Raw genomic sequence first — 11,606 nt, 5'->3', positions numbered from 1 at the left:
ATGTCAGTGGTGGCTCTAAACTATCTAGTGGCATTCTCGTAATGTGTCTCACCTGGTGGGGAAATCCTTGCAGCCAATATAAAAAAACTGAAACATGAGATAATAAAACTTTATACTCTATTTCTACAATATGTAGCATAGCATGAGTTTCTTGTGGTGTAGAGTTTTAATTGTTAGAATAAGCTGCAATATCTTCTAAAATTTTGCCTTGAGTTGTCACATAAAATTTTCACTGCTAATTAGAATCTAATTTTGCTAGGCTTGCTATTCAGAGGCTTGAGATCACAAAGAATGACCTTCAGATAAGAATAGCCAAAGAGGTTCGATTGGTAACTCTTTCAAGACAGTTGATGGATAGTGAGTATTTTAAAATAAACTCTGAAACAAACCCTAATTCTTTTAGGTGAAAGGCAATGCTATTTTACAAGCAAGTCTGGAAAGAAGAAAGCAGGCTTTGCATGAGCGTCGTTTAGCCCTGGAACAAGATGTATGCATTTCTCATTTTTCAATAACCTATGAAACCTATATATCCTGATGATCTTCATGTCAATACAGCTTCTTGCTTAGTTTTTTGTTAGTTTTCTTAATTTTTTATTAGTTGGAACTTCCTAATATTAAATTAGACCAAAGTATTTTGTTTTTTATGGTGTTAGTATTGTCAACCTTCTTCCTGCACTGATGTTTATAAGTATGCCATTGCCAGACAATCCTATTCTAATGGTTCTTATTGTTCCATATATGTGAAAAATAAATACTTAACCACCATGGATAACCTTCCTAATCTGATCATACAGTTTGAACATTAATATTACTTGTAAGCCTAGGAATCTATATGTCAATCTTTGGGAAATATGCATTTGAAGCAGTATGAAATTATCAACAAACATTGATTTTATTTCAAGGACTTGGACAGGTTGGTGACTTGGTGTTGCAGAAATTCTGGTTGTAATTGTGTTAAGACTTAAGAACCCCTGACCTTTGCGTTAAATTAAGCCGTTTTCCTCTACAGTTGCTGCTGATGTGCTTAAGTTGTTCTTGGTATTTTGAAGGAAACAATCTTCTCAACATGTATGGTTTTCCCTAGGTATCAAGGCTACAGGAGCAATTGCAGGCTGAAAGAGATCTGAGAGCTGCTTTGGAGGTTGGTTTAAGCATGTCTTCTGGACAGTTTTCTAACTCACGCACGATTGATTCTAAGGTCTGCTTATTGTTTTCTTAATTTACCACTTATTTAAGCTGGTATATTGAATTCTTAAACGTGTTCCACTTTCTTTGAAGACAAGGGCAGAACTTGAGGAGATTGCTCTTGCTGAAGCAGATGTTGCTAGATTGAAGCAGAAAGTAGCAGAGCTCCATCTCCAACTCAACCAACAAAACCAAAATCATTATGGATCATTCCCTTGTGATAGATATCTGCACCTTCCATCTCATCTCAAACAACAGTAAGAGACCTTTTAAAATGTTTCCAAACAAAAAATTGAAAATTGTATTAACTCTCAAATCATTCAGTCTAACACATGGGATCCTAACCCCTTTGATACATTGATGACACGAGTTATTCTTCCTAACAAACTTTTCCAATAAAATTAAACAAACTTATCTAAACTAAACTAACCTTTTCTTTTCAAATAATAAAGAACTCCATTATAATATTTTTCTACATTTTCTAAAATATAATAAAAATTACTGAATATTTCAACAATCTGTCTGCAGAATTCCTTTTTACACTATCCTAGAATCATGTGTTAACAAAATGCTGTTTAACAGTCTATCACTGTCATCTTAGTCCTCTTTGTTTGCCTAAGCTGTTTTCTGGTTATTGTTGCTGTTAAATTGGTTCAGTTATTAAATTAGTTGGTTAACTGTTCTTATTTTTTTTTTTTATTTGTAGTTTTTACACTGTCACATCAAGATAAATTAACTGTTGATTAGGTTGATTTCATAAACTGTGTTAAGTAGCTTACTCAGCAGTAAAGGTCAGCTAATCTAGTGTACATGGGAAGGAATTTTATCTATTCTATGGTTTGCCTGGATGCATTGCAATTTATTTGTACGGGTGATGCAGCACCAAAATTGAGTCCTAAATCACAATTTTGATTTAAAAAATTAGAATAATTATCTCACACAGAAAATACAATTTCACACAGAATCAGAAGGGAATGTTTTAATTAATTGAAAACTATTCTAATACATAGGATCCTAATCCATTTTATAGATTGCCAATAAGAGTCATTCTTTGTAAAATAATGGCTCACTTCTTCCCAATAAAAATCCTGATCTACTTTTTCTGAAAAAACTATTTTTAGAAATTGTCTAACTACCTTAGAAATATAACAGAATATAAAAATTTAAACTTGCTTAAACAACTTTGAATTTTTCAAGAAATTTAACTAGAATTCAGAAATCTTAACTGCCTTATTCTCCTTAACCAAGGAGCACTTGGCTCCATGTGCTCCATGTGAGTTTATTAACACTTTCTTCAGTTGTCATTTCCATGCATAAATATTGGCGATCTCATGAAGTTTGTTGAACATGATTTTATTATTGTTCTTTCTTGGGTGACCTTTCCAATAAGTGAGAAACTAATGCACTTTGTCTTTTCTTTTAAGTTTTTGACTTCGTCTCCTTTCTTTTTGCTTGCCCAGAGGTGAAAGTAGTAATGTCGAGGACAAATTGTCATAAGCACAACTTGTAACAAAGTGACATACAAAGATGGATGCTTGAGTTTCTCCAAAAAAAAAAGTTAGCATAATTGAACTTATGTTTAAATAAGTCAGCAAATAAATAAATAAACATGCATTATAATCAATTTTTCTCATAGTGTCCCTAAATATGGATGCTCCGAGTTAATTTTTCCTGATGTCAACTTGTAAAATCATAAATTCAAATTATTCCATATGATAAACATGTGTTATAATTTTTTTTTCTTACAGTTGTAGTTCTACTATTGATATTAATAATATGAATTTATAAATGCAAGATGAGAATTTACTGAGTTACTAGCTACTTTATAATAACTACTTAATACAATTTTGTTCCTAGCATCAATATGTATCTCTCATGATCATTATAGCTCACAAATGGAAGAAAATATAACTCAGCAGGTAGACGAACATTATGGTTAGAAGTATGAAAGAAAACATACCAATAAAGTCTTAATTGTAAATTTTTAAGTCGATATTAAATCCCTAGTGACATTAGTGTTCTTGTATCATTTGATGTTCATCATCTTCAGTCAGGATCAAATATGTGTATTTGAGAATATACCTTTATTCTTACTGTACTTTATGTTTCAAAAAGTTCTTTACATGTGATATCTTTGTGCTCCTTGTATTTCTACTGCATTTCTGTCTACTTGTTGCAGGAAGATTGTCCAACAAGATTTCGATATGAGCCTTGCCTTTTGCAATCATGAGAAGAAACAAATAAGTGAGGTATGTTTAATCAATTATGCCTATAATGAACAAATTTCATAATAACAGTTCCATTACAGTTAGAATATTTTAAAATTTCAAATGTTAACATCCAGTGTACTATATCATTATTTTCTCATTAAATTAAAGCACTAATTCTATATAATTTTTCTCCTCCGTAAATAAATAAATTTTATATTATAGTTATTTAAAGAGATATATGTGCAACAAATTACCATCAGAAATTACATAAACTACAAATGAAAATACAAACGTGGCTGCCACATTGGACGTTTGGGACTTTTTTAGTGTGTTAACATGGATGGCCAATTTCTCTTGGATTGCAGGAAAGCTCATCAGCGACAGATTGGAGGAGAACAATGCCACAAGGTCCTCCATCTACTAGTTCGAAACTACTTACGAGGAAGCATTCCGCTGATAAAGTTAGTCTAAATGATTTAAGAGGCTTGGAGATCGAAGCATCAACCAGCATGTCTTCGCAAGTAAGTCCAGCGATTGTTGATAACTCGCCTAAGATAACTGAGGTAATTGTAGTGTTTTTGTTTGCCAAACACAAATGTCTGAGAAATACTTAAAAGGAGATCTATTATCAGATTGCGGAGTATCCTCGACAGCTATCTGGGGCATCTTCTACACTGGCAGAATTGACAACCCGACTTGATTTCTTCAAAGAGAGGCGATCACAACTAATGGAACAGCTCCATAGTCTCGATCTAAGCCACGGAGCATCTTCTCAAGGTGTACCACACAAATCCTCCCCTCGTAATTGATCTCAGATGAGGCATCAATAACTGCCGGGCTTGTACATCCGTGATCCATGCAAATCTACTTTTAAAGCTTCTTGCATTTGTAACTTGCGCTGTTTGAGTGTGCATCATTTGGTGTGACTGCTGCAGGAATGTAAATTTTGTTAGGTTTCTTTTATTTTCTCCGTGTGGTGGTGTATTTTCATTAATAATGTTCTTCTGGTGTTTTGTTTTCAAAACAACATACCAATATGATCTCTTGATCTTGAAATATTGTTCTTATTTATTTTTCTTATTGTTTGATTAAATTGTCTGTGAGCTTGAGAATTTGCTATTGTGTTATCGCACCATGTAGTCAAGTTGTCGCTAGCTCAATTGAGCATGTAGAGTAATCCATTTCAACTTCATTTAACCTGCAAGTTCTTAGTTTTCAGGTGATACAGAGCGATGATATGTTTTGTGAACTGGTAAGCAGGTATCTCTCTCTTCGTTTGCACATTTGGAGTTTCAGACTTGTAGTTATTTTTGGCAAAAGGGAACACGAGTTAATCTATAGATCTTCAAGATGTGAATTCTATTTATAATAAGGATATGTGAAGTGTGTGGGACAGCGGTTAACAGTTTTCGCTCTATTGATAAATGAACTAAAGGCCAGGGATTTAAAATAATAGCATAATTGGGAAACTTTATTTTTTTCGCTCTCTTTTTGAATAAATAATCATCCTCTGAGTTAAGAAGAAAAAAATCATTGATTGAATCTTGTAAAAGCAAATTGAAATAGTTCGTAGGGAGAAAGTGACTTCTGTGGCTAAAAAAACTGAAAGGAATTAAATTGTAAGAATATTAGCGTACTATAGATTGGAAATTGTTATATAATACAATATGTATAATTTAACTGGAGTCAGTTTCAACAATCAGAGTGGCGCAGCGGAAGCGTGGTGGGCCCATAACCCACAGTTCCGAGGATCGAAACCTCGCTCTGATAGGTTTTTTTGCTTAGTTTTGTCGTCGGCTAATGATCCCTTTGAGTCGGTGGGCCGCTGATATATTTTTGGGCCGTGGGCCTGCACGAGGATAAATGTAATTAAACTTTCACGATTTTTCCTCACCATTTTTGTTTTTTGTTTTTATAACGTTGCCTGTTTTGTGTGCACGTTCGTAGCGTCCAATTCCAGTAAGACAATTTGTGAAAAAGAGAAAAATAAAGGGGCAGAGTCAAAATATTCCACTTGGTCTTTGCATCTTACGGTCCCTAAAAATTATCGCTTTCATTTTTATCTTATTTTCTAAAAAAAACATTTTATCATCATCGAACACACACACACGCACGTTTGATCTTCACACAAACAAACAAACAAAAGGTGAAATCGAGTCGATAATCTGCTAGAATCGTTATGAAATTAATTAATCTTCATTCTACATTTAGCAATTAATCCAAAAATCAAAAGAAAAGGGAAGAAATTCAATTCAATTAGCTTTAAAGATGAGTAATTAAGATTCATCGTTGCTGCGATCGACTTGATAAAAAAACACTAGTGATCAAATTAAGTACAACAACAATCACATACATGAACTGCTTTCTCGCTAGCTAGCTGGTTCAATCAAGTATTCGATAGTATAATTAATCTCCAGTTCGACTTGTGTAACTGCATGCAGTAGTGTTGATGGCGTCGATCACATCCATCTTTCCCATAGTACTGCTTCTTCGTCCATTGGAGTCCTCTCGTGATTAAGAGAAAGAATATATCAAGCACTCACAGCACAGCAGAGCAGAGCACAGCACAGGACTAGAAAATAAAAAGTCAATTTGATACCGATCGATCGATATTCCAATTAACAAAAGTCAGTCAAATCTCTTAGTATTAGCATTTAGGGTGGATAACAATATAATCCACATGGAACAAGAAGATGCCTAAATCTACCATGTCAAAAACAGAAGCAATTGCTTAGTGGGTGGCTTATCTTTCTTGAGATCTGATATACTGCCGACTGGTTCATGCGCACCCACGAGTGACACGTGATCCACCGTCCATCATACGATCGCACGTCAGATCTGAACTGTCTAAATGTGAGAATACACAGTGTCACCGTCCCGTTCCTACTCGGCACTCCAGCGGCAGCCGCCCTTGGTCCGATCGGAATCCAGCAGTTGACTGGCAAGCGCTACCTTCTGGCTAGTCAGGACCCAGACTCCGGCCGAATTTTGGTCGGAATCAGGCCCGCAATCGGGCACGCGCACACTGTCGACCTCGATCGGGCCAGATTCCGACCAAATCGCGACCGGAGACCGATCGAGGAAGGGCCACCATGCGACGCTGATCCTTCCTCGATCGGTCTCCGATCGCGATTTGGTCGGAATCCGACCTGATCGAGGTTGGCAGTGGCCGCACCATTGTCGGCCGTGTGATTTAGCAGGATTCCGACCACTATCCGATCGAAATTCGACGTCAGATGGAGCGTCGGCGAGGGGCGCATCGATCGCCCCCAAGGCGGCGCCAGCAGTAGCCGAACGGCGTGGTGAGGGCGGCGGCAACGACAATGAATCACGGATGTCGCACACGGATCGCACAGCACATATCGCACAGTATATCATTTTCGTATCTTTCTTCGCTGTAATAAAAGATGATCACCATCTATATACAAAAGGTTCATACTTTCATAAAAAATAATATAAATAAAATATAAATCAAAAGAAGACAAACTTTATGTGATTCGGCTATGTCCAAGACTTGCATGCCTGGAGACACAGCACATGCAACAAACAGCAAAAAAACAAAAAAGACAAGTAATTAAAAGAATCCTCTCTCCCTATATATTTTTTCTTTTCATCTTTTTCAACAAATAAAATAAAATAAAATTCATCATCTCAACAGTCCCACATGATCAATTTCACGATCATTTATAAAAAAATAAATTAAAAAATTACAATTAGTAATTACAACGGAAGACATTGTTTCAATTTCATCGAAATTCAATCATTGCTCACTTCAGTAAATCTGCCCTGTAGTAACTAATTCAATTATGTCCTGAGAATTATATTATGTTCTCATCCTATTTTTTATATACATGTAACTTATTGAAACAAAAACATGTTATAATTAAAGTTGCGGGTGAATCAATTAGAAAGACTTCCCTTTGGATTTTGTTATCAATCAACTCCATCATCCAAATTAAATAAAGTGATTCTGGTCTTCAAGGATTAATATATTGGAGTGGCCAACTTCATTAGCTCAGTCATCCTGATCTTAGAGGACTCAGACTCTTTGATTTTATTAGTTCTGTCATTTTAGAAGAACCTATTGATAGTTACTATGAATATTCCTAAACATGACACTATGGATGAATGAAAGAACAATCATATAAGTGTCAGATTTAATCTCTCAAATGCTTTCTTTTGTGCACACGATATTCAACGAGTGAAGAAACAAATAAAAACTATCGGATATGATCTTACATTATTGACATGAAGAACCTCCTTTTGCAATTATTTAAATCCTATAAAAGACACGTGCAAGAGATAAGTTACAAATACACTCATCTTCTTCTTTTATAATTCTACTATTTTCATCTTCTTCTTTTATAATTCTACTATTTTCATCTTTTCTGAACTTTTATATTAAATATCGGAGTGATCACATTGAATTCTCTTCATATCCATCTTAACTCTATTTGAGTATTGAAGACTTCTATGATGTCTTCAATCTCTTTTAGACCTTTTGTATTGCCACTTCAATAGTCATTATCTTCAGTTGATTCATCTAACCGAAACACTTAGCCTAAAATAATAAAATTACAAGTAAAATGAACGTTGCTCGAAGGGTTTCTTTGACTCGACATGCAAAATCAACATTGCTATTGAACGCAATTTGAAGCATAAAATTTAAGGCGGCATGATAAAGCAAGTGCACGGGATGTATGAAAGAGATGATAATTGTTGAGTTAATTACGATGGAACTAAATTATAGAAAAGAATAAGAATTTAAATTTGGATGAAACTAAAATAATAATTAAATACCGATGCTAACAATAATGGAAAGGAAGAAAGTGAGGGATGAGGGCAAGGAACATTCTCGAACAAGGCTTCATGTTTTTATATTATATTTATATACGGATGCTAACATTTTTATAAAATTATTAAATATTAGAAAATAATAATAATAATTAAATAAAGCATGTTTTTTTATAAAAAAACAATTAAGTAGCAGGCCAAGTTAAGCTCGCCGACTATAATACGACAAGCGTCCTCCATTTCCACAAGCAGAAGAAGGGCATCGATGGCGATAGCGATCCAAGATGCTAAATAATTCGCTCCTCTTCCTTGCCAAAGCCGACTCTGCTCTCACCTCCATTTGCACAAGCAGAAGAAGGGCATCGATGGCGATAGCGATCCATGAGGTTCCCCTGAGCTCCGGCTCCAAGGCCATGCCCCGCATCGCCATGGGAACTGCGGCCTTCCCTTGGCCGACGACCTCCGACACCACTCGAGACGCCATACTCCACGCCATCAAGATCGGCTACCGCCACTTCGACACCGCCTCGGTCTACTCTTCGGAGGAGGCGCTAGGCGAGGCCGTAGCGGTAGCGCTCCGATTAGGGCTCATCGCCTCCCGGGACGAGCTATTCATCACCTCCAAGCTCTGGGTCCGGGACGCCCAAAGCCATCTCGTGCTTCCTGCCTTGCAAAAGTCACTCAGGTAATCGATTTATGTGTGAATTAGTACTGGTGCAAAAATCTATTCTTGCTTCTTATCGAATCGAGTTTTTGCATTATTTCCTGTTTGAGATAGTTTACAAACAACTGCCGAGATGCCTGTTTGCAAAGATTTTTCGCTTTTAACATAATCTGAAGTCGTTTGGATAGTAGAACCGAGGCTTATGAATCCAAAGCTCAATTCTCGTGTCTGGCGAAATAAATGGAGGAAGCATTTTCTCCATGTTATTTTACCAAATTATTTAGCAATTGTTTTTCTGGAGTGGTATGGTGATTTCGGAGTTAGATGTAAACAATCAAACTTTTGTGAGATTTTTTTAAAAATAAACCCTTTTTTGACGGTTAGACTTTTAAAATCTTTCCATTTTCGACATAAAAGAGTTCAATGATACTGTAGACTTTAAAAACGAAAATTACTCTTTGTAGAAGAAGGGCAATGAGCTAGGCTCAGGCTCGTTGGGGCTTGACTACAGTTGGGCTGTAGTAAGTCTGGCCCAGAGCTAATTGGGTTGTGATCACGACGAGAGTTAACTCGGGCACAAGACCTGGTGTTCCTAGACCCCCAGCCTATTGAGCTTGGGTTTCGGCCTGGTGTGTCCCAAGAACTAATCGGGTTGTGATCATGCCGGTCAGTTAACTCGGGCACGAGACCGGGGTGTAGTTAGATCCTAGCCTATTGAGCCCGGGTTTCGGCATGGCCTGTTCCACAGCGGCTGCGCAGGTGTTGCATGAACCAAGCCTTACCGGGTTAGGCCAACTTAATCTTGAGTGAAACATGACTCTTTATGTTCATAAAGATAAAGGAATATGAAATAATCTACACACAAATCTTTGTATTTATAAGTACAAAACTAGCTTAGAGAATAGGGAACTCACGGCTTTTAGCTAATAATTGGATATAGACACGAGAGTAATCTAGCAAAAGAATGAATACAAAAACCAACTTTTGGTGACCAAAAAGAAGTATCAAGTATTTCATACTATTCTTATGCTATCATTACCCTGAGAAAAAATAACCAGCAAGATTATAGCCTGCTCAAAAGTTAAATTTCATGTTCTGTTGGGAAAAAAAAATCTGAGCTTTTAGTTCTTTATCAATCCAAAGAAAGAAATTACATAAGTTTGTGAATTAATAAAAGTGGTTTTTGTATTCAGAAATTGAATTCCTAAAAGGTTCTCTGCTATATGAGTTCTTATAATCAGACTTTATTTCAATTTGTTCATCACTTTTCAAAACAAGATTTTTGTATTATGCCATGTTACCCAATTCATTCCCTCTGCATTGTTTAAATCTTACTAGGAGCCTTCAATTGGAGTACCTTGACCTCTATCTCATTCACTTCCCCATTTGTGCCAAACCGGAAGGCGAACTAATGCCCATAGATATAAGCTCGGTATGGGCAGCCATGGAGGAGTGCCAAAGGATGGGGCTCACCAAATCCATTGGAGTCAGCAACTTCTCCATCAAAAAGATTGAGAAACTGCTCTCTGCTGCAACAATTCCACCTGTGGTCAACCAGGTTTACAAACATAACCTACAAATTTATGATTTAGGTTCACCTTACTATGTTAGATTCAATTATTTTTTTAATAAATAATGCATAAGGTGGAGGTGAACCCTCTTTTCCAACAAAAGAAGCTGAGGGAGTTTTGCATAGCTAAAGACATTCAACTCTGTGCTTACTCACCGTTGGGAGCCAGAGGAACAGAGTGGGGTCAAGATTGGGTTATGGAGTGTGAGATTCTGCAACAAATAGCTAAAGCTAAAGGAAAGACTCTTCCTCAGGTAAATGAGACTAATGTTCACGGGATCCCAATGATAAATGACTGAAAAGTTTATAAGCATTGCAATAACAGATTCAATATTTAAAGATTGAAATCACTCGATGTTCGTATTACAGATATGTTTGAGATGGGTTTACGAGCAAGGAGACTGTGTGATAGTGAAAAGCTTCAACGAGAAAAGATTGATGGAGAATTTGGACATACTGGACTGGGAGTTGAATGAAGAAGAGAGGGAGACCATCAGTAGGATTCCTCAGCGCAGAGGAAATCAAGCTTTGTACTTCATCTCAGAGAATGGGCCCTATAAATCTCTTGAAGAGTTTTGGGATGATGAAATATGATGAAGGTTTAGCTGAATGATTTGAATTTGCTTTTGATGTATGTAAGTTTATTGTATGATATAAATACCTCCACTGATTGCCCTTCATTGTATAGGTGAAGGAAGTTTGAAATAAAATAATGATACGTGCATCATAAGCTTATACCAATCTTATACTAATACTATTGTTCATCCATTGTAGCAACCAAGGAGTAGGTGATACTGCGTCAGTTTAACTGTGTTTAATGGATTTGCTGTTCCTCCACCCTACTGCAACTAATCATCCTCCTCGTTTGTCAGGTAGTTTCCAGTGCGGCGCTCGGCTGTACAGGAACTCCATCTTCGCCGCCGACGTGAAAGCCTCCACCATCCTGTGGTTCGCGTTCTGCAGCACCAACCAGTGGACGCTGACGGGGACGACGACTTTCAGGCTATCTGAGAACCCATGTGCCGCTGCCACCGCTTCCCGCTTCTCCTCCACCAACACAGCCGCGACGTTCGCCAACAGCCCAATGGTTAGGCGGACGTCAAGGCGCTGGAAGAAGGTTAGCCTGGAATCGTGCCCCGCAAAGCGGCGGCCAAGGGGACGAAGGCGCGATTATAGACGGCGA

General features: G+C 37.0%; 2 protein-coding genes across 2 annotated transcripts; both read left to right on the top strand.

Moving 5' to 3' along the window:
* Nucleotides 1-4,452, top strand: LOC141818739 (rho GTPase-activating protein 7-like). Its single transcript, XM_074706193.1, has 8 exons — nucleotides 1-38; nucleotides 260-320; nucleotides 404-487; nucleotides 1,085-1,198; nucleotides 1,279-1,442; nucleotides 3,365-3,434; nucleotides 3,761-3,958; nucleotides 4,028-4,452. Exons 1-8 carry the CDS (start codon nucleotides 1-3, stop codon nucleotides 4,202-4,204), a joined length of 906 nt encoding a protein of 301 aa, XP_074562294.1. The 3' UTR covers nucleotides 4,205-4,452.
* Nucleotides 4,453-8,461: 4,009 nt separating this feature from the next.
* On the top strand, nucleotides 8,462-11,156 carry LOC141818740 (deoxymugineic acid synthase 1-like). Its single transcript, XM_074706194.1, has 4 exons — nucleotides 8,462-8,874; nucleotides 10,192-10,411; nucleotides 10,498-10,677; nucleotides 10,793-11,156. Exons 1-4 carry the CDS (start codon nucleotides 8,474-8,476, stop codon nucleotides 11,015-11,017), a joined length of 1,026 nt encoding a protein of 341 aa, XP_074562295.1. The 5' UTR covers nucleotides 8,462-8,473; the 3' UTR covers nucleotides 11,018-11,156.
* The last annotated feature ends 450 nt before the right edge of the window (nucleotides 11,157-11,606 follow it).

This window comes from Curcuma longa, unplaced genomic scaffold, assembly GCF_044706935.1.
Source record: "Curcuma longa cultivar G26 ecotype Majalengka, Jawa Barat unplaced genomic scaffold, ITB_CL_G26_1.1 contig_25821, whole genome shotgun sequence".
Lineage (NCBI taxonomy): Eukaryota > Viridiplantae > Streptophyta > Magnoliopsida > Zingiberales > Zingiberaceae > Curcuma > Curcuma longa.
The sequence above is the reverse complement of the archived record's forward strand: the minus strand, read 5'-3'. Positions and strand labels throughout refer to the sequence as shown.